Genomic DNA, 22,997 nt, shown 5'->3' with positions numbered 1-22,997 from the left:
TTTTCTGGGTGGGAAAAAAATACAATGATTTTAAACTAAGAACCAACTCGCTAAAACCAAGAGAAGAATACATCTGATGCATGTTGGTTGTGGACATGTTTGTGGCTTCTCTACCACCCAAAAAAATCTCGGAGCTTTGAATGCCCTGAACTTTGTCCAAGGTCTTTATAATTCCTTTGTGGATTAATGGTTTTCATAAGAGAAATCGTATTGAATCAGACCAAAGATATAGTTAGTTCAGCATCCTGTTTACTGCAATTCATGCGCAGAAATTTAAATAAATGCAGCTTTCCCCACACCTGTATCTATCTTCCAGGAAATCGTTTACCTCTTCAAAAGCTTGTAAGTCAAGAAGCTTAGTGAGCCTCCTTGATGCTTATCCACCAACCCAAGAACACGTCCCAAGGCTAGGGATAAACAGATCAGTCCCTTTCCAGTCCAGTCCACTGTCCCATTTCCTTGTCATTTTGTGATTGTTTTTCAAAGGCGTACAGAAATTCACTTTGCTCACAAAGATGACTCTGGAGCACTTAAAGTGCCCAAACCAAAGAATAACTACTGTACCTTCCAATTGTGTGTTAGTTTGGGATGTTTGCCTAAGCACTGCAGAGACTACCACCTGTCCCAGAGGTGTGTCTAGTTTGTACTGGAAACCGGCCTTTTTGTGCTACAACTCCAGCCTTCTGGAATTAGTAACCAGCTGAAATTAGGCAGGCGCCCAGCACCTTCTGAAGGCATTTTTGTGTAAGAACGCTTTCCCTGGGATGTGACCCAGTCATTTACAGAATATTATTTATAGCTGTAGATAAGATAAGATATCTTTATTGTCATTGTCCCCTTGCGGGAACAATTGTAATTGTTTTGTAATTTTTAGGGTTTGTAAGAATGCTTTTATTGTTTGTAGGACTTGTATTTTATCTCATTTTTGCCTTTTATATCATTTCAAAGGCTTTGGGCAGTGAATCAGTCCATAAATTTGTAAAATAATAATAATAAATATGCAAACTGAATTGAGAGTTTTTTCTGCAGTGGGCAGTTTGGCCTAACTGCGCAGTTTTGACTTTCCCAGCAGCTTTGACAGGCCAACACCCCAGGCCGCCAACTGAATGGTTTGCTTTTGTTGAGTCACTTATTGAGGACGTGGAGAGTAAAATACAAAGGGAATGTCACTGTAATTTCTAGGTGCTTCATAAAGCTTAAGAAATATCAAGCAATTCTTGGGTTCTATCACTGTGGAGTGCTTGATTATTAAAATGCAAAACAGTGTCTCTTCTGTTTTTTAAGCCTGCCGTGTGTTGGGTCATGCAAATAATTTGTGCACATTTTCCTTGATATGTGAGCTGATAAATTTTGCATGTTTTCATTTTTCGCATTTCATGGGCATTATTATGACCATGATGACGATTCCCTGTTTTTGCTGCTTTGTTATAAGCCTTTCCCCCCCCCCCATTTCCCTTCAAGCGTCACACACACATTTATATTGTTTCTGACAGTTTAAAATGTTATATCCTTATTAACCTTTAAATTTATGCTTGAAACGGGCCTGGTGGGACTGCGTTGTACAGTGATTTAGAGGGCATTTGAGAAAATGTTCTTCTCTGATAACTAGTGTGAATAGTTATTCTATATTCATTATCAGATTATATTACTCCCAAGAAAAGTTGTTAAAGTTATCACTTAGGGTGTTCCTGGAGAGCTGAAAATTACAATGTTAATGCTTATTAGAGGAGCTGTTATGAAAGGACAGAAGAGAAAATAACTATTTATTCTACCACTTTGCAGCATCTTGAAGTCCATGGAGTTTGCACCCTCTGATGGCTCCAGCACACAGGTAACAGGACCGCTTTTGACTTTCTGGTGCTGAGGGTGGGGAGGTCACTTCTGAAGGGAGGCTTTTAATGTTTAATAGATTATTTTATTTTATTTTATTTTTCTGCTGGAAGCCGCCCAGAGTGGCTGGGGAAACCCAGCCAGATGGGCGGGGTATAAATAATAATAATATATTATTATTATTATTATTATTATTATTATTATTATTATTATTATTATATAACTTGGATTGAGAAATCTTGTGTCTGACACACTTAAGAGTCCATGAGGTTTTTTTGGGTAAATAACTTTGACGTGGAAGATCCGGATTCAAACCTTGCTCAGCCAGGGAATTAACTGTGTGTGATCTTGAGCATGCCTGCCAGTTTGCATTTCCAGCACTTAAACCCTCTACCTCGCAAGGTGATGGTGAGGAAAAATGAAATAACAGAACGAGCTAAAGAGAGCCAGCATGTGTGACACCAGCTCTTTTGTCTTTCAGAGGACGTTATACCTTTTTATCTTAGACCAGGGGTTTTAATGAGTGGTCCGTGGCTGCTGTTCTCGTTTCACTTGTTCTTTTAACTGCCTGCTCTGTTTTTTATCCGATGTGCTTGTTGTGGTGGATGTTTTAATTCTTCCATTGCTTGCTTTTTAAAATTATTTTTATTTCTATTGTAAACCACTTTTGATGCGATGATAGAGGTGATGAGCCACTGCCTTGTGAAGGGATTGTAGTAATTCCTGAGCAAAAGGTCGGTGGGTATTGCTATATTTTAAAGTGAGTTGCAGATAGTGACCGATGATGAAGATGTTCAATAATACAAACATTTAATAGTTCAGAAGGGAGAAAATGAACAGATATGATTTTATTCAGGATGGAAAATGGGAACCATGATACAGAACTGAAAAATCTGGAAGCGAAGTGGCAATATTCAGTCAACAAAATCTACCAGGGCTGCAAGATGTGTACACACACACACATGCAATTCTCTTCTGTCTCCACAAGTGTGTGAACATGCAGCTATCATACCCACTGCGTGGGGATATGAGCCCAGATCTCCCTGGTCTATGGCCAACACATTCCTCACTACACCATACTGATCCTCGAAGTGCCTGTTGAAGTGGTAACTAGAATCCTAAATTTGCCCGATCCAAATGGAAGACATTGCTCCTATGGGATATTGAAGCCTTTTCTTCCCTTCCCAGCAGAAGGAGAGCTGTCTGAGTAGGAGTGGGTAGCCCAGTCTCACTCTAAATTATTTGCTGTTGAGTTTTCCCCCAGCAATTTTGGCTAAATCCCATGGGGGTTCCGCAATGGCTGCTTGAGGAGCTGCCTGCTCAAGTCAAGCCTCTCCATCACTGGCTGTGGGGGCTGAGCAGCCTTTTCCTGTGGCTTCTGACAAGCCTTTCACTGCCTCTTTCCCATATGCCTTTGATGCAGTTTGGAAGCTTAAATGGGCCCACCCTAATTAACCCAGAAATGTTCCCGCATTTTCAAAACCCAATATGGGCCAACTGCATTTACCTGCAGTGGATCCACTTGTGACTCCCAAGAGCTGATGACTGACTACCGTTTTGGGGGGTTGGGGGTTACTGTGGCCCTGCCAGCGAGAAAAACAAAGCCAGACAAACCATCAAATCCACTCAAAATGATGCTCCTGCTTGATCACGGTTCTTTGCAGGGTGCGCCAAAGTCCGAAGCTCCGCCAAAAAAAAAACACCCTCCCACGCAGGAAGAAGGGACCCCAAAATCCACTGGCCCTCCTCTGATGCCAACTCCCAACAGCCCCAAAAGGGAACCACACTGGCAATCACAGAAGGACGGGGTGCAGTGGGCAGGGGATAGACCAAACATGTGCCCACAGCTCAGCTAATAAGCAACGAAACAAGAGAGGAGACAAAGAACAAGCCAACATCACACAGCAGGAGCACAAGGAATGGGGGGGGGAACAGAAGAGGCATAAAGGAAGCAAGCCTGAGAGATCAGCTTTCGCTGACTACAGGCGGGGCTGGTTTGGATCCTTCCCCCTGGACAGGAGGTGTTAGCCTGGAAGTGGCCCCGCCTGAAACTCCAGTTAGGAGGTGTCATCCCATAGAAAGAATGTTTTCCATCTGGACCTTCAAAGAGAAATTCTCAATAAGACAATTTCCCCGTTTTCAGACCTCCTTCAAATGCACAATTGAACTACATTGAACAAAGAAACCTTTGGGTAGTTTGGGGGGGGGGCGAAGCATCCAAAGCCTGTGGTGTCGTCACATATTAATCTTGTAGGATCAAAGGTTACAAATTGGATTCTGGCATCTTTAGTGCAAAGTTGAAGCCGCTTCCCTGTGTGCCAGGCGTTTTATTATTTCCAGTGGGTTTCGATGATTGAGAGTCGCATGTGGGGAAAGGGGAAGGGTCGGTGTTTGTGACTGATTTAATTTGTCCATTTTCTCCATTGCGCCGAGACGCAGTGTTTCGGGGAAGATAACGCCGCGATAGTGCTGTGTCTGAAGGCAAACAGGTGTAAAAAAGAAAGAAAGAAAAATGATTAATGGAGCACTTAAAAATACATCTCTGGAACTGATAAGCAGCGTGCACCAGAACACCAAGCAGTTTCGTGGCCATAGACTAGGGAGTCATAGCAGTTGTGCCAAAATGCAGGTGACAAATTCTAGGTTGCTGGCCAAGCCACACCAGCGCCCTCGTGAACTCCCACCCTGAGGTGCAATTCTCAGGCTCTTTGGCGCCTAACCCTTCTTCCGTCTCTCCATAGGATGCTGCATCCAAACCGCTGGAAGTCCTGCTGCTGGAAAAGAACCGCCTGCTACAATCGGAGAACGCCACGCTCCGTATCACAAACAGTGACCTGAGCGGTAAGTGGATTGGCGGGGGGCAGAGGGGGGGGAACAAACGCGTTTCTCAGGCTGAGAGTCTTTGTTTTCTGATTCGAGGGGTGAGGATGGGGAAGGGGATAGAATGCATGACAGAAAGAGTAATGGAGAGCAAGAACTTTGAATCGTGTTTCATGTTCCTCCCGCCTCCCTGCACCCTTTATACTGTGGATAATAGAATAAGACTTCGAGACCTCGGAGACGGTCCAAAGGGTTAGGAAGGAGAAATGTTTCTGAATGTTGTGAGGAGCAGCGTCTGAGTCTGCCTTCCATTTCGGTCGCAAACCTGACATTGGTGCTAATTTCCCCCACCCTTCCCCAAACATAAATTAAAGTGGATTCCAAAAGTGAGCCTGTCTCATATACTTAGCTAGTGTGTCAGTTTGAAGCCCTGTTCTTTTATTTCCAGAGGTGGTGCATTGCCTTTTCTTGTTTGCTTTTCTCAGAGGCAGGGGATGTTGCACATGCCTAAATATATATATATATATATATATATATATATATATATATATATATATATATATATATGGGTGGGCTCAGTGGATTTGTGGAATTTCCAGATGTTTCTTTAGTTTGGGTTTTCGCAGCTGGTGACAACTGTATAAATTGGGCACCCAGGTGGTGGTTGCATTTTCCCAGTAGCATCTCAACTATTTGTTGGCATTATTCGAGCAATGATTTCTCTAATCCGAGTTTCATCTGACATTTATAAATGTTTGCTGCATTTGGGTTCAACCAAGGTCTGTTTGGGGGACAAGACAACTTGAATGGGAGAGGGGGTACTAAAGAGAATATTTTTTTTCCTGTGTCAATGAAATTACTATTATTTTTTAAAAATTGTATAACTGCACTTCATGTCATTGTTCAAATGTTAATGTGTGAAAGGGGGATTCTCCAGGCTGCAACATACAAGAAAGGTGCAAACATGAAATGCATGTTGTTTGTCTTGGGGGCCTTGTTTGGCTTATTAAAATTTAAAGAAACAAAAAACACAAAAACAAAAACCCAAACCACCTTCTTCATTGGCCCTTCTTAAAAAAAAAATTAAAAAGCAAAACACAACCTGCACTTTTTTCCCTTTTGTGGGGCAAACTCTGCATTTTGGTCTTGGTTTTTCCCCCCTCCTTTTTGATCCCCCATAATGCATTATGTTTGACCTTCCTTGTAGGGTCAGCCAGGAGAAAAGGGAAAGACCAGCCTGAGAGTCAGCGTCCTGCAACCTTGCCGGCCTCCCCTCCTCCTCAGTTGCCCCGCAATGCAGGGGAGCAGGCTTCCAATACTAATGGTACACATCAGTTCTCACCAACGGGTTTAAGTCAAGACTTTTTCAGCTCATCCTTGGCAAGCTCCGGCTTACCCCTGGCTTCTACAGGAAAATTTGCACTAAACTCTCTCCTCCAGCGCCAGCTTATGCAGTCCTTCTACTCCAAGGCAATGCAGGAAGCAGGAAGCACAAGCATGATTTTTTCAGCAGGTCCCTACAGCACAAACTCCATATCTTCCCAAAGCCCCTTGCAACAAAGCCCGGATGTCAACGGCATGGCCCCGTCCCCCAGCCAGTCCGAAAGCACTGGCAGCGCCTCGGAAGGCGAGGAGATTGACACGGCCGAAATTGCACGTCAGGTCAAAGAGCAGTTGATCAAGCACAATATTGGACAGCGGATCTTTGGACACTATGTCTTGGGGCTCTCGCAAGGCTCCGTCAGCGAGATCCTGGCTCGGCCCAAGCCTTGGAACAAGCTCACGGTGAGAGGCAAGGAACCATTCCACAAGATGAAGCAGTTCCTGTCGGACGAGCAGAACATCTTGGCGTTGCGCAGCATCCAGGGAAGGCAAAGAGGTGAGTGAGGCATTAGCCACTGGCTTTCCTTTCCATGTCTGTTCTTGGTAGATGGGAGGCCCTGTCAACAGGGCCTCCTTCATCTGGTGGTTGAAGAGGTCCATTTGGCTTTCACCTCTTAAGCCAATTATTCTTTGAATGGACAGAGTCAGAGAGAAGTGGCAGAGTGGAAGTTGGGAGAGTACAATCCAGTGGTTATGTTTGCCTGTGCTGGCCTCATACAATATATGGTTCCCATTGCCATCTGTTTCCATGGACCAACGCAGGAGAGCATCCCCATGAATTGCGCCCTGTGTTTATTAGTGTGTGGGATGGTCCATTTTGATGTTTTAACTCAGGCGCCCAAACCTCTTGGGCCCGCTCTGATTCACTGGGTATCCATGAAACAGGTTTTTGTTTCCTTAAGTATCTTAAGTGTGCGAAACTTGGAAAATGTGGTGTTCCCAGCGTAGCAGATACAGCTGTCTTTTGCTGTCTTTTCCTTGAGTGTGTATTTATCAAAGTAATTCATTTTCATTGTAGTGATTCCATGACCCCGCACTCATTCAATAAAACTTGAATGAATGCGAGTGAGAAGTTTTGCTGCTTTCTAAACTCTGAATTATCAGCAGAATTTAGGGTCAAGTGGAAATCTGGTCCGGCCCTCTCTGCAGCATCCAGTCGGTTTCAACCAGGTTCCCCAAGTCAGACACACAAGTATCCACCCCCACTCTCAAAACAGGCCTAATTGGGCCACAGTAAACTCTTGCCCTCTGCTTCCAGACCAAGCAGATTCATAGAATGTAAAATAATCAGAATTGTGTAACACATTTTAAGATGCCAAAGCGCAAAGGAAAACTGTTGGGGAGGGGGAGAGGATGGCTATTGATCTTCATTAACAGAAGGGTTGATGCAAAACTCTTAAGAAGCCCAAACAATACTGAGACAGTTATTTTCATCCTGTCTCCCTCCACTACCAGGTTCTCTGTAAAATCCACTGACATAACACACCTTTTGCTAAATGTTCTCTTTGTCCAGCTTCTCTGCAAATGGTTGCCAAAGCATCATAGGATGGAACTAGGCATTTATTGAGAGAGAGCTGCCACTATTTCATGTTTCTCTCGCTCACCCTCACCCCCTTTCTTTTCCTGGTAATGGCTCCCATACTAACAGTATATGACACAAGGTGATGACATTGGCTGAGCATTTCCCCACCCCTCGCATCTCTGTCTGTCCACAGGAGGTGTGGGGGAAATGTACCGCGTGACATCATCACTATGTGGAGAGGGGCCAGATCCTATGGTAGACCACAGGCTGTGCATGCATGAGGTCCCAGGTTCAAAATGTACCTACCTAAAAAGACTGAGCTGCTGGGCAGCCACTGCCCACCAAAGTAGAGCTAGATGGGGCAGTTGCCTGACTCCCTGAAAGGCATTGATAAGGCATCAGATTTTTCAGCTAAAGGGATCTTTGGTAGCAGGGCTGGGGAAAACCCCAGAAAGCTACTTGTGGGGTTGGAGGGGGGTCTAGTTTTCTCCAACCTTTTCAGGCTTGTGACTGTCAGCCTAAATCAGGGCTATTTAAGGGGGGGGGCTAAGGCTTGTCAGAGGGAAAGGCCCAAGTAGTATATGTGATATATCAAACAAATTATCTAAAATTCACAAACTCTGTTCCAATGAAAGATAAGATCTTCAAACATAAATTCATGACACTCTTTTCTCCAAATGAACATGTTTATTTCCTGGCTTTAGCTGCAACCAAGTCATGAATTATGTCATTCCTCCAAGGCGGGTCAAGGGGGTGCACATACATGGGTTTTCCTCCCCCCACCCCCAAAAAAGAGAGGAAACGAAAACTTATCTGAAGGAAAGAGAAGGTTAAGAGAGAATGACTGGCCCAAGGACTCCCCCAGTGAGCTCAACTGGGAAATTGGGGGGCTAAAAAAAGATAAGTGCCTAAAGCTATACACTTGTTTATTTAATTTGATTTGATTTATAAGCCCTCCCTCGATTCTGAGTGATCCCAGAGTGGGTTGCAGCATAAAACGAACATAAAGCAAATCACGCTATCCAGGTCAGACACACCAATTACTATAAAAACAGTTTTAAAAGTCAAATGCAAATTGCAAACTCAGACATAATAATACAACAGACAGCAAACTCGGACAGCGACTAGTGCTGTTCCGCAAACTTCCCAAAAAGCTTGGGCAAAGAAGTGCCAATGTGGCTCCACCATGACAAAGACCCTTTCCTGCTTCACTGTATCATGTACTTCACCTGCCAATGGGGCAAGATGAAGAACCTATCCTACTCTCCCTAATACACATGGTTAATCCAGTTGGCCCCCAAGGTGCATTATGGAACCTACTTCCTGATTTTTTTTTTAATGCTATTTTAAAAAAACACAAATCTAGACTTTAAGAAGCATTTCCTGATGCCAAAGCTTGGAAAAACTACAAGGGCATCAACACTGGAAGCGAAATCACAGGAACATAGGATGCTGCCTTATCCCAAGTCAGGTCATTGGTCCTTCTAGCTCAATATTGGCAGTGGATCTCTAGGTTTTCAAACAGAGATCCTTCCTGGCCCTAGCTGGAGATACAAGAGGTTAAACTGGGACCTTCTGCAAGCAAAGCATGTGCTTTATCACTGAGGCAAATCTAATCTAAGGGTGTCTATACACTAGCCCGTACAAATAACAACTGTGGCTATAAGAATGATAAGCATCCTGTTACTGGGTGCAAACTAAAATTTGACAGGAAGGGAAGGAATGAAGAGCTGCCCTGCCCCAAAACAGGCTCTTGTTTTCAGGAAAGAGGAGTGTTGGAAACTCATCGCCAGAAGGAGCTGGCTTATGGGAAGGGAGAAGGGTCCACCTGTCAGTGGTGTTAGGGCAGGGGTAGGCAACCTAAGGCCCATGGGCCAGAAGCGGCCCACGGAGGCCATTTAACTGGCCCACGAGCCGCCACTGAACCAAGCCGCCCACTCGGCGAGTTCCCGTGCGCTGCGCTAAACTGACGCACCGCGGCTTGGGGACTCTCTTCTGTGGCTCCAGAAATTCCTTCTGCGGATGCCCAGATGCTGGAAATCACGTCTGCACATGTCTGTGGCACCAGAAATCGCTTCTGCACATGCCCAGATGCCAAAAATTGTGTAGGTGCGATTCCCGGCATCTGGGCATGCACAGAAGTGATTTCTGGCACCGCGGACATGCGCAGATGCAGTTTCCGGCGGCGTGCTGTGCTGGCCTGGCCCACGGAGGATCTCCGCAGGAATGATCTGGCCCATGCTGGGTAAGCCTTGCCAACCCGTGTGTTAGGGAATGGGGGGGGAGGTTTTTGACCCCTCGCAGTGTCATCCCAACTGCAGGGCTTTGTTTCCCCTGCAGGAATGAGGCCTTTAAAAAAGCGCTTCCCTGTGCAAGCTTTGTGCACATGCCCCGTCAGTTGCATTTAAGGAGATAAGTGAAATCAGTCAACTCACAAACTTCCTGGTCCAGTGCAGTAAGTGTAGCTGAATCAGCTTTGTATGCACACCCAGTCATACTGAGTCCATTGACATGTGCTACAGGACAGAAGGACCTAGTGGCCTGGTAGGTGCAGCCAGAATATAAGAACATCAGAGCAGCCCTGCTAGATCTAGACCAAAAGCTTCTCTAGTCCAGCATCCTGTCTCCTACCATGGCCAGATGTCTGTGGGAAGCCCAGCCTCTTCCGCTGCTCTGTGAGTTGGAAGGGATATTGGAAGGGAAGCTCCCTCTGTTCCTGGAAGGGATATTGCCATCATGACTATTAGCCATTGATAGCCTTATCTTGCGTAAAACATGTAAATGGGCCAGTTCATGTGAAGGTGCATGTGCAGAAAATTTACGTGGGTAAGGGCCTTTTTTGTGTCTGGTCCTTGAAAATCAGATTTAAACCAGAGTCCTTTTTGTTGGAAGTAACCCATACAGAAATTCCCAGGTGCCAGACAAGTTTACTTATGTATGCAACAACAGCAAAACGGAAAGTGAGCAATGTCCCTTGTAAAGAGGATTGGCAATTTAAGATGTTAGAATATGCAGAACTTGCAGGTATGACACACAAATTAAGAGAGCAAGAAGAACGTATATTTAAAGAAGTGTGGAAAATATTTATTGGATATATAGAAAATAATTGTACACAGCTGAAAACACTGACAGCATTAAGATAAATTCATCAGAGTAAACAATATTTGATTGATGTGAAAGTGGGAAATTGATTTGAATGGCTATAGTAAAATATGCAGGAAAGTATGGTATGTAATGTGAACCATGGAAGGAGAAGAAGGGAACTAAATGGATATTTTAAAGCAGGCATCCCCAACCTACGGCCCTCCAGATGTTTTGGCCTACAACTCCCATGATCCTTAGTTAACAGGACCAGTGGTTAGGGATGGTGGGAATCGTAGTCCAAAATATCTGGAGGGCCGAAGGTTGGGGATGCCTGTTAAAGTTATAAATTCCAGTGGCTAAAGTGAGAAGTCAGGTTTCCTCCTCCTGAGCTCCCTCTCATGGCACATCATGGCCAATCCCAATTGTAATTTGGAAAATTGTTCATTTTTAGAGAAAATAAAGAGTCTCAAAAAGCTGGCTGCTGGGAATGACTAGCTGTAAACCCAGGATAAAGATGAGGATGTTCTTCCACTCCTCTGCCAGTGCCTGTATTTCATTTGTTGCTTATGGTGCATCTGGTTTTCCCCTACTCGGCATCATGTGCCAATCTGAAAACCCACCAATCCCTCAAGAGTATTGTGGGCAGAGGACCTCACTGGTGCTGCTACACAACAGTACAGTATTGCAAAATGAGCTCCCCACCCCTCCTAAAATGAAGCTGCATTCATTTCTGATTGGCGTGATTTCATTTGACAGAGGTTTTTGAGAAATGGAGAGCGGAATGACAGCAAGTTGCAAAAGATCACTCAGAGCTTCCCTTTGTTGCCAGGGAGTGGTGTGGCACCTCGTATTGTGTTCTCCTCCTTTGGGCTCTTGCAAGGATTACTGACCCGTCTTCATCTTTTTGTACCTTTTTAGATGTTTATTTATATCTTTCTAATCTCCTTTCTGAGTGTAGCGGTAATCTTCATTAACCAACCAGCCTGCCTTGCTTCCTTTCCAAAGTAGCCAGCTGCTCCGAACAGACCTGGTTTTTTGTTTGAACTGCTTGATTTCACTTCTGCCCCCACTCACCATCTCCTTCCTCTCGAGCCCCTGGTTAGCACAAGGCAGTTCTTGTTGCATCTCACAGCCACGATTGTCGGAACCACCCTCCCCTGATTGTTTTGTTCTTACCCAACTTGTTTTTCAACAGAGAATCCAGGCCAGAACCTGAACAGGCTATTTCAGGAAGTACCGAAACGAAGAAATGGGTCGGAAGGTACGTCACAGGCAGGTGTTTCTCTTCGCGGTCAATCTCTGGGAAGTGAAGTGTGCTTAGCTGTGTCTCGTCTTTGTTGTTGTTGCTCAAAATGCAAAGAGTGCAGTTTGATTCTGGCCTGGAATCTGAAAGAAAAACAGACGGTGGCCCTTTGCAGACACAACACTGGCTCCCTGGAAACCATGGTTTGCAGATTCAGGGCCAGCCTTCAAAATGCTCCTTCCTCTCTCTAGAACAGTGCTCCCCACTTCCTTTTCCAGCATTAACATGATTTTGTGTTGCATGTGGACAAAACCATGATGGAGCTTAATTTTAAAAATACACTCACAATCAGATCTTGAAGGCAGCGTTTGGAATGGATCCTCATTATGGGGACAATCCTGGTTAGCATTGATATGGTTAGTGTCAGTGTACATGAAACATGGAAGAAAGGAATTCCTAACCTAAATTAAGGTGGAGAGAGAGAGAGTGTGTGTAATGTGCATTCCTGAGGTTGAATCCTGATTTGTGAACCATGGATTTCAGGTAGCCAGTGTTTCATCTGCATTGGGGCAGTAAGTATAAAACAAACCATGGGTTAGCACTGTGTTTCTCAACCTTGGGTCCCAGCTGTTTTTGTACTACAACTCCCATCATTGGTCCTGCTAGCTAAGGATGATGGGAGTTGTAGGCCCCAAACAGCTGGAGACCCAAGGTTGAGAAACACTGGTGTTAGCATCAAGAGCACTTGCTTCTCCGCTTCCTTCTAATTCTACTGCTGTACTAACTTGTCTCCTTCAAATAGAGCTCCTGCCTCACAACAAAGCTAAACCTTATTATCATTTATGTTGATCTTATTGGTATTGGTATCTTGTCCTTGCTCCAAGGTTGGCAGCCATGGGAATTCCATTTTATCCCCACAAGGCTGGGAGTCAGTGACTGGGCCAAGGTTGCCCAATGAATTTCATGGCTGAGCAGGGATTTGAACCCTGATTTAATCCCGGTATACCACTCTGGCTTTTATAGCCACTAAAGCGATTGATTACTTTGGGGTTATTGGACGCCCAGTAATACTGGTGTGAAAGGTGTGTGTGTGTGTGTGTGTGTGTGTGTAAACTGATGCCACTAGGAAACATGTGTGATCCAAGCCATGTTTCCTTCTGCTCTGGTCTTGAACAGATGACAAGGGTGTTGCATGCTGTCGTCAAATGTGTAGATCTGCAGAGTGTGTCACAAAGCTGAAAAAGAGGACAAGGGATTCCTGTACCAGCTATGGAGGGATTCAGAAGTTGTGAAGCCTTGTCTTCTGCTGAAAGCTGAGTCATAGATAGGAAATGCAGTGCTCAGGTGCATGTCAAAAATATTGGGCATGGGACACTGCGAGCCGCTTTAGTAAGACACAGAAATGGCTCCATGCAGCTCTGAGCCATATCCACTTCCTTGCTTGAAACCCCATTTGGGTTTCAAGTGTTCTCCAAGTCAAGAACTAGCAAAAGGTTAATATGGAAGATTGGTGTGGGGGTTAGCTTGGGCCCAGGAAGTTCTGAATTCAAATCACCCCTCAGATGCAAACTCCCTCATGTTGCCTTAAGCAAGTTGTTTTTATTTATTTAATAATAACAATAATAATAAATTCCAATGCTAAAGGTGACTTCCAAAGCAGTATCGAATGCCTAACACTGCTAGATAAATGCATTCCTTTTCTGAGTGTCTGTTTTTAAAGAAATTGAATTGGGACTTCCGTCGTAAGCACACTCGCATCATGAGTCCAATGGTGCTTACTTCTTACCAAGCCTGTATAAGATTGAGCTGTAAAGCCTGTTTTAGAGAGCGGTAGATAGAGCTGGAACCAAATAAAAGCCAGCATTGTTGGTCAAAAGGCAATTCTAAGGATACTAACTTTGATGGGCTGCCTCCTGAGTCTTGGGCTTTTTCCAGTGTGCCCCCTACCCACTTTCTCTCACCCAAAGCTCTCTGAAATAAGGGCCTCTGTATCTCTCAACCCCCCCCCCTGCAGAAAACACCTTCTCCCATAGGAACCTGAGTATTAAGATCAGCTGCAGAGGACCTACTGTACTCTCTGCCCGGTCTTTGCTGTAATTTAGATGAGCAAATGTGATAGGCTGAAGTTGTTGTGGATTTTGTATTTGACCTGTTCTATTATGGCTTAATTTTATCAGTTGCCTTAAAAAGGTAAAGGACCCCTGACAGTTAAGTCCAGTCGCAGATGACTCTGGGGTTGCAGCGCTCATCTCGCTTTACTGGCCGAGGGAGCTGACGTTTGTCCGCAGACAGTTTTTCCGGGTCATGTGGCCAGCATGACTAAGCCGCTTCTGGCGAAACCAGAGCAGCGAACAGAAATGCCATTTACCTTTCTGCCGGAGCGGTACCTATTTATCTACTTGCACTTTGACGTGCTTTCAAACTGCTAAGTTGGCAGGAGCTGGGACCGAACAACGGGAGCTCACCCCGTCATGGGGATTCGAACCACCAACCTTCCGTTCAGCAAGCCCGAAGCTCTGTGGTTTAGAGCACAGTGCCACTCATGTCCCATATCAGTTGCCTTGGAAGGGCTAAAAAGGAGTTGGTATACAATAGCTAAATAGAGAATATAAATAGGCATTGCCTTTTTAGCAGTGGCACCATGACTGTAGGCTGCCCTCCCTAGAGAGAGTTGATGCGTTCCTTACCTTTTTGTTTGCAGATGAGAAATTAAACCTTTTTAATGTTTAATGATCAACTGCTTTTTAAGCTTTCCCTTTAAACAGCATGGTACTTTTAATGCTGCTGTATGTACCGTTTTTGTATTCTCGCTGTTCTAACTTTTCTGGCGTTAGTTTTCCACTTTACTGCTGAATGCCTTATTTTTAATGGAAACAACAAAGAGTCTTGTGGCATCTTACATATGAACATACAGTGGTGCCTCGCAAGACAAAAGTAATTCGTTCCGCGAGTCGCTTCGTCTTGCGATATTTTCGTCTTGCGAAGCACGGTTTGCCGTGGCAAAAACAAAACAAAAAACCGCCAAAAAGCTTCGTCTTGCGAAGCACGGCCATAGAAAACTTCGTCTTGCGAAGCGCCGAAAACATCGCAAAATGTTTTCGTCTTGCGAGTTTTTTGTTGTGCGAGGTACCACTGTACTTATTTTTATTTGTGTGCCGCCTTTCCATATTTCAAGCCATGCTCAAGGCGGCTTACGAGATGAAAAAAACACATAACCACAACATAACAAAAGTAGTCGTAAACAATAAATAAAACATTACAAAATGCACAGCCAACTGAACAATTTCCACCTAAATCACAACACAGTCTAAAATATAGATACAAAAACCCAACAGCAACTACCCCCACCCTCCAAAATCCCAAACAGAACCCTAACCCCCAAAAATCTTTTCAGCAGTTCAACTTTTGTAGCTGGAGTCAGTCAGGGTCCTGCCCTCCCAGGCCATGTGGAAAAGGCTTGCAAGGCAGGGAGTAGGCCCTGCAGGACTCTAGCCAAGAGGCTAATGAATTTATTACAGCACAAGCTTTTGTGGACTTTTTGGCATGTCATGGATCTGGTGAAGCTCGTGAAAGTTTATTCCGTAATAAATTTGTTGGCCTAGACGCTTTGCTGTTTGTGTTACAAAAGATGACTCCTTTGGAAGTTATTTTTATAAGCCACTTCAGGTGTATTTTACAGGAAAAGTGGACTAGAAAAATAACATTTATTAGGAGAATAGTACTGCTGTGGCCAGCTTTAGAGGGTAGTATGTCTAAGGATTATTGAGACGAAGTATATGATGCTCTTTGAATGGAAAAGAAAATATACACATAACACATATACACATATATCTCAGTAATAGTAGTCTGAGGCATCTAGACATTTTATGCTTGTTGCCAAAAAAAGTTGATTTTTCTCTTGGGAGGGTGGGAAGTCAGCTTTTTTATTTGTATTGAATTTGGTGACAATTCATTAAAAATATGGAAAATCAATAAAAAATAATGGGCAAAAAAGCTGATTTTTCTCCACAGGCTTACACTTTAAAGTTTATATGTTGTTGATTTATTTCATATATTTCTATACCGCCTTTCTCCAAAGTTGGGATTCAAGGCTGCTTACAGCGTTTAAAAGCATCATTATAAAATGCAAAGGATTATTCTGTGATTCTGAGCCCTTGAAAAGGCTTCTGTGTATTTTACAAAGCAGAGAACATGTGCAGTGCTTAAAGGTGCCTGTGGAGCATGTCGTTGAATATTATTTACGTAAGCCAAGCCATCAGTGGTGACTGGTGCGCATTGGGACAGAGAGGACAGAAGGCAGGGAGCCCACCAGTAGGTGGCGCCAGAGCTAATGACAGGCCAAGCCAGCTAATTCTAGTTTTGTCCCCATCTGCTTCCTCCCTGCTGAATTCTACAAGGGCAACACAGGAGGCAGCTGACAGGCAGGGTCACCCCTTGGACTGGTTGTAAGTCAGGAGATAGTGAGGGGCTAGCTAAAGACTGGCTGAGCTTGGTGGGGCAGTGCCGCACTTCCCCTAATGGGCCACTCCTCACTGCAAGCCGTGCCCCACGCCTTTGTTCCTGGTCCTAGATTCTGTGACCCTGAGAAGACCCCATTCATAGCGTCCTCCTAGGGGAACTCTTCCCATTTCAGCTCACATTATTACTTTCGCCCTGCTTACCTATGAGTATATTAGACTCTGTGTACAAAGTAGAAAATAGATTGTATCACAACAGAGAATAAAAACCGAATTGGTATGAATCAAGTACTGGGGTGCAAGCAGAGGCATCTCTTCCATGAGGCAACTGATGGACAGCAGGGGGGGGGGGGGAAGACCGCACAGACGTGCAGCTCCCATTCATTTCAACAAGGCTTCTGTGGGAGAACTTTCCTGTTTATGGTTCTCTGTATCATTGGGGGGGGGGAGTGCCAGTTGGATTTTTCCACCACGGATGCCAAAATACCTTGGGGTAACATAAGTTGCTGCCACTTACCACCCAAACTCTAGTAACAGTCCCTACTGCCCTGGAGACATAAGGGACAGGATGCCTTAGGCACCCTCTTCATATCCACGTACAGCTTAAGTGCAGGAAGCATGTTCCTGTATCACCGAAAAGGAATACCATGATGCGTTTTTTAATCAAGGGTGATTGCACAAAAGAGCTTTCAAAATTTAGGATTTTTCTGCCTCTATAGTTTTCTAAAAAGAGAGAATTCATGCTTAATGAAGAATTAGATTGATATTTTGTTATAATGCCAACTTGGAGAGTGACCAAGATATTTCAAGTGTTCCCTCCCCCTCCTTATGTCCGTTTCCTATTCCAGCCTGCAATACTGTGCTATATTCAGAATAATATTTTGCTTTTGAAATCTAGCAGGTTTTTCTTTTTTTTTTCCCAAGAAATGTGAGAAAGAACATGCCAATTTGTGCTTTTTAATAACTCTCTGCATTGCTGGTGGGTTGAAAGGAACCACATGTTTTTTAAATAGGTCACAGAAATATTGTTATAAATCCTTGTTGCAAGATTACAGTGCTAGAAAACTTTGCCAAATTATCTCGAGATTCAGAGGAGTTTGAGAGGGCGAAGCACAATGGTGAGACACATGCTTCACGTGCAGAAAGTTTCAGATTCATTCCTTGGCACAATAAGTTAAGAGGATCTCAGGTGGGAGGTGATAGGAAAGCCTTTTCTCCACCAGAGACCTTGGAGAGCCTCTCCCATATGTAGGAGATAGTGCTTGGCTAGATAGCACAGATCAGTATATTTCTTAGATGTGGATCCTACCTCTTGACCAGAGTCCCTAAAGCGGCTCACAGCACATCCATACATTACATTGTACTGTTTTTTTACAAGCCAGATTGCGCAGGGAAATATAGGATTCAAGGGAAGAGGAAAGACAATATTAAAAAGCAGAATTGTAAAATTCTCAACTGAGGGCAGAAGGCGGCAGTTTGAACCTGCAAAGAAAATACTGCATTTTGCATATGCATAGGAGTACCAGATGCGACTGCAGCTCTTTGTTTTATTTATTCTGTTCCTCTAGTTCTCTCAAAGTGCTTCGCTGACAACAGATTTTGAATGGAGATGCTGATCCCCAGAAAGCTGTTTAACAGCTGATCATTTCCCCCTTTCTTCCAGGTAACATCACCACAAGAATCCGAGCCACAGAGGCAGGCTCTGATGAAGCTATCAAATCCATCCTAGAGCAAGCAAAAAGGGAGCTGCAGGTACAGAAAACAGGTAGGAGCTTCCAGTTGGAGTGACCTTGAACCTCAGGATATCCTGGAAACTATTGGCAAGAGACTTAAGAGTGCATGAAAAACTTTAACCTGCCTGTTGTGGGCCACTAAAGGCTTAAGAAAAAATGTTGCAGCGTCAGGGACTTTTTAGTTTAAAGGTGAGTAAGGGATGACATGATAGACGTGTCTAAAACTGAATGGCATGCAAAAAGTGGATAGAGAAAAAAATTTCTCCCTCTCTGATAATGAAGTGGAATGTTGGAAATTTCAGGAAACTACAAGAGTTAAACTTGTGTGTATGCAGGTTTAGTTATGCACAGAAAGTTAATTGAAATATAATAATGAAATATATTTTTCATATTCCCACATCTTAAGCAGGTTTTATTCTGTATTCTTCTCAGTTTGGTCACAGAGAAAATGTGTGTGAGAGAGAGGGGGGATTATTACATCTCATGGAAAGCAAAATGCAGAGATGAGTGTTTGAAGAAGCCTAGGAACACAGTGGTTTCATTCAAACATCACACTAAGACTTAGCACAAATGGGCAGGCTCCCGGAGATGAGTTGGTGCCTGCTTTGCCCTTCCCCAGTCATTCTGTTGCACTGATCTAAAGCCATGGTTTGGCATAATGTCATCCAAACCTGGGCTCATGGTTTAGTTCTCTCCAGACTTCCCATGAGCTGTAACCAAGGTTTATGGCTTGTGGCTTGTCTAGAAGAGCTAAACCATGAATCCAGGTTCAGATAAGATGCTTAAGCCAAACACAGCTTGGCTCAGTGCAACAAAGCAGTAGAACAATTAGGGAGGAGTGAAGCAAACTCCTTCCTGTGAGTCCACATTCATGGCAAAGCTTGGCGTGACATGCAAACTAGGCCAGTGAAGTGAAGCAGGACAGAAAATATCCAAGACATGGGTGCAGTGGGTAGGAGAGATGCAGAGGAAAAAGCAAACTGCAACTCCATTGCAGGGACAGGTTGCTGAGTGCTCTGTCTTCTTGGTCACAAATTATCACAGCTTTTCTGTCTTCATGGTCCCCTCGAGTGTGTGGCGCACTATCTGAGTGGCCCAGTAGTTCAGAATGAGAACCGTGTCCTTCTATTCTTTTGATATTGCTTGTGATGTTGGTGACATCACAATCGGTGTCCAGGCGCAAGTCTGATGTCTGTATGACAATAGCAATAGCAAATTGTTTGAAAGTCAAGGAATGTGTTGCTCTTTATTCTCTAATATAGAGAACTGGAATGATTAAATCATTGATAAGTAAGATGTTCATATAATCATAGACAACAGAGTGTTGAAAAGTCAAGGACTATTGACCATTCACCAGTAATTCTTGGTATTTTGAGGGGCATGAAAAAGTTAAGGGAAATCTCACACATACTGGTAGACCTCAGGGTTCCAGTCAAGTAATTTTGGGAAAGAGACATCTCTCTTCTTTATTTCCATCAGTTTCTAGTAAAGGACTTTCGCAGTGGTTGGCTTGCAAATTTCAAAAACAGCCCATCTGAGACAAACATTGGAGATTGACCAGTAAATGACATTTTCTCTGGGCCTGCCTCTCTGGTTTGAACCATGGGGTTGGGGCAGCAAGACTTTGATTCCAGTGTGTTGGCAAAATCAGTTACATGGGCTACAACATCTCACCATGCCTTATTTGTTTATCCCCTTAGCTGAGCCGGCTCAGCCACCTTCCACCTCGAGCACTGGTGGATCCGACGATGCCATCCGCTCCATTCTGCAGCAAGCCCGGCGAGAGATGGAAGCGCAGCAGGCCGCCCTCGAACCTGCCTTAAAAGCAACCCCTCTGTCCCAAGCCGAGATCTCCATCTTGTCCCCAAAACTGGTCCCCGCGCCCGCCATTTCTTCGGTCGCCAGTTATTCCCCCCTGGCCATGTCCTTGAAGAAGCACTCGTCATCTGTGGATTCCAGCATCTCCTCCCTGCAGACTCTCTCTGGTCTGAAGAAGGAGGTTCAAGAGACCCCCATCCTGGACCTCCACGGGATGTCTGATTCAACGCAAGGGGTGCTGAGGCACGTTAAAAATGAACTGGGGCGCAGCGGGGTGTGGAAGGACCACTGGTGGAACACTGTGCAGCCTGACAGAAGGAATGCCGCCCCTCCAGATGACCCCAAAGTGGAGGAAACCACCAGCGGGAAGGAGAAGGCCAGCAGCCAATCTCGGTCAGACCGTAACCAGCAGCTTCAAGGGCCTTCCTCTTCGGACTACTGGAAAGAGTGGCCCAACGCGGAGTCACCCTATTCCCAGAGCTCTGAACTAAGTGTGACAGGGGCGAGCCGCAGTGAGACGCCGCAGAACAGCCCCCTCCCTTCCTCCCCCATTGTCTCTTTAGCAAAGCCATCTAAACCTTCCGTTCCTCCATTGACCCCCGAGCAGTATGAGATTTATATGTACCAGGAAGTGGATACAATAGAGCTAACCCGTCAGGTCAAAGAGAAGCTAGCGAAGAACGGCATCTGCCAAAGGATATTTGGGGAAAAGGTAAGCGCTTAGCTGGAGCTAGTTTGTTGGTTTGTGTGCGTTGTGGTGGTGGCCTTATGACCGTCTGGGACGTTATCTGCAGAAGGGGAGAATGGCAAATTTATCTGATCTATTAATTTGCATATTTCATTCATCCTCTTGTAATAACCTGTATGTTTCAAAGAATTGGGCTTTGAAGGAAAACCAGAAAGAGGGGGAGACTCTCTACCAACAGGCTTATTGGGAGTAAGAACCACAGAATTGTGGAGGTGGAGGTGGTAGAGGAATGATGCCAAACATCTAACCCCTGCTTGCTGAGTGGCAGAAAACTGCTCACTGTCTTCCAGCACAAGGGTGTTGTGTGAGTCTCCCGGGTATCTGTTGGATAGCACATGGAACATGTGCAGTAAACACCCAGCTTCTTTCCCCACTGGTCTGCCTTCCATGTAGTCCCTCTGCTTCAGTGCTCGCCCCCTTGCCAGCTCAGAAGGGCAAACAACAGATAACCAGAGATGCGGCTGAAGGCATTCATAGCAATAAGAATGGTTAAAAGTGCTGTTGTGGCACCCAGCACTCTTCCTGCCAGCAGGTGGAAGAAGGCAGAGTGTGGCACCACCTCTCCTCTAGCAGATGTCCCTCTTGGGGAATAAGAGCTGTATGCGGCCTGTAGGCCACCCCCTGATCTTCCCAGTTCCAATCCAGGGCACTGTTAATCCCGTGTCCTCTGTGGTTGCTTCCCTCCAGGTGCTGGGCCTCTCCCAGGGCAGCGTCAGTGACATGCTGTCCCGGCCAAAGCCATGGAGCAAGTTGACGCAGAAAGGCCGCGAGCCATTCATCCGCATGCAGCTCTGGCTAAACGGTGAACTGGGGCAGGGAGTCTTGCCATCCCAAGGGCAGCCCCAAGGCCAGGGTAAGTAGACTGTTGGACTGTTTTAGTAGGGTTTTTTAATGCCATACACAGGCTCGGCTTTCACAGTGTTTCCTTTGGTTTTGTACCCTTCCATTTAGATTGTAGTGCTAAATCTTTTTCAGCTGGAGGGTTGCATTCCTTTCTAGAAATGTTTCAAGGTGGGAGGGGGCGAGCAAAGTCGCAAACACACCCCATTCACACTCAAACATCTCTTTCTCTCTCTTACACACACACGCACATGCATAAAGAACCAGTGGTTGTTATCTTTACCCTTCAGAGAATAGGTAACTGGGTGCCTCCAGAGCTGCCGCTCACTGGTGTTGAGAAAGCAGCTGCTGTTTTGGTGGGTTTTCTGGCTCCTGGGCAGTGTCTGAAAGGGGAAATGCCCTGCAGTAGGAAAAAGAACACAGCCTGATGTGTGTGCAGCACTGTGGCCATGACCACAAATGCTCTTTCAGCAGAACCACCCCCTCCCTTACTGGGTTTGCATAAGATGACAGAGTGGGCTGCAGCTGCCATCTTTCCCTTATCTTTGGGCCCAATAGGCTCCCCAGTGGGTGAGTGGTTGCCTTACCTTTAGAAACCACATTAAGGCAGGAGGCATTCCCAGCCCCCCCAAAACCCTCACAAGTTGGGCTTCCCTAAGGAAGAGCTGAGCGATTCCAGGAAAAGGTAAAGCTGCACTCTCTTTCAATGCACTCATGCCTGCAACCTGTATTCCTCCATAAATGTGCTGGACGGAGGGTACCTGCATCCCTTGGTGGCGTTTCTCAATGCTGGGGCTTCAGAAACTCAAGTTGCACCTGTTTTTCCGCCTCCCTTTCCTTCAGCGTCCTTGCCTCAAGACGGAGGGCGCAAGTTAGCCTTGCAAAGTGGTGCACTTAACTGTGGAATTATGTGGGAGGCTTGAGCTATTCCTTTCTTTGCTTAGAGTCCTTTCTTTTACAGTTAAAGGGCATTGGGGGCTAGAAGTGAGTTGGTCCACCCATCCTCCACCATCCTATTCAGAACGATTCCACGTGAATCCGATTAACTTGGCGGACATTTGCCAAGTGTTGGAAATTAATTTGAATTTAATTTGGATCCATTCTGAATCAGCAAAGCCACTAATCCTCCATCTGACCTCCCCCCCCCCAGACATCACTAAGAGTCTGATGGGGCTGTCATACAGCCTGCACTTTCCCTACCCTTGACTTACAAAAGGGGGGGGGCTAGAAGTAGTTGCTTTCATAGGGCCAGGAATATTTGCAGCAACACATGGAACCATGGAACTGTGTGGTTCTCTAGTATCCTCTGACATAAGGCAGCTTCCAGGGGCTTATCACAGTGCTTCCCAGGAGCTCTCTTGGTCATCCCACCTGCCTTGGGAAGTTTGCAGATAAAACCATCTACTTCAGATCAGCCCAAACCCTGGAAGGCTCTTGGATCCTATTTCAAATGGATCTAGAATGCAGATGCAAGAAATCCAATACCTAGCGCCTCCATTTTAAGATTCCAGCCCATCAC

At 45.1% G+C, this 22,997-nt stretch overlaps 1 protein-coding gene across 11 annotated transcripts in view; it reads left to right on the top strand.

The window, feature by feature from the left end:
* Window positions 1-22,997, top strand: part of CUX1 (cut like homeobox 1) — a 264,706-nt gene that overhangs the window by 168,821 nt on the left and 72,888 nt on the right. For 7 of the 11 annotated variants that reach the window (XM_060268522.1, XM_060268518.1, XM_060268517.1 and 4 more), the window contains 7 exons: window positions 1,783-1,831; window positions 4,572-4,671; window positions 5,858-6,529; window positions 11,835-11,900; window positions 18,003-18,104; window positions 19,773-20,602; window positions 21,326-21,491. In XM_060268522.1, coding sequence (XP_060124505.1) covers window positions 1,783-1,831; window positions 4,572-4,671; window positions 5,858-6,529; window positions 11,835-11,900; window positions 18,003-18,104; window positions 19,773-20,602; window positions 21,326-21,491 — 1,985 coding nt within the window. The remainder of the gene's footprint in view (window positions 1-1,782; window positions 1,832-4,571; window positions 4,672-5,857; window positions 6,530-11,834; window positions 11,901-18,002; window positions 18,105-19,772; window positions 20,603-21,325; window positions 21,492-22,997) is intronic. The other 4 variants (XM_060268521.1, XM_035138891.2, XM_035138890.2 and 1 more) reach the window with 2 other exon arrangements.

This window comes from Zootoca vivipara, chromosome 15 (genome assembly GCF_963506605.1).
Source record: "Zootoca vivipara chromosome 15, rZooViv1.1, whole genome shotgun sequence".
Taxonomy (NCBI): domain Eukaryota; kingdom Metazoa; phylum Chordata; class Lepidosauria; order Squamata; family Lacertidae; genus Zootoca; species Zootoca vivipara.
Note: the sequence above shows the minus strand (reverse complement) of the source record. Positions and strands in the feature narration are given on the sequence as shown.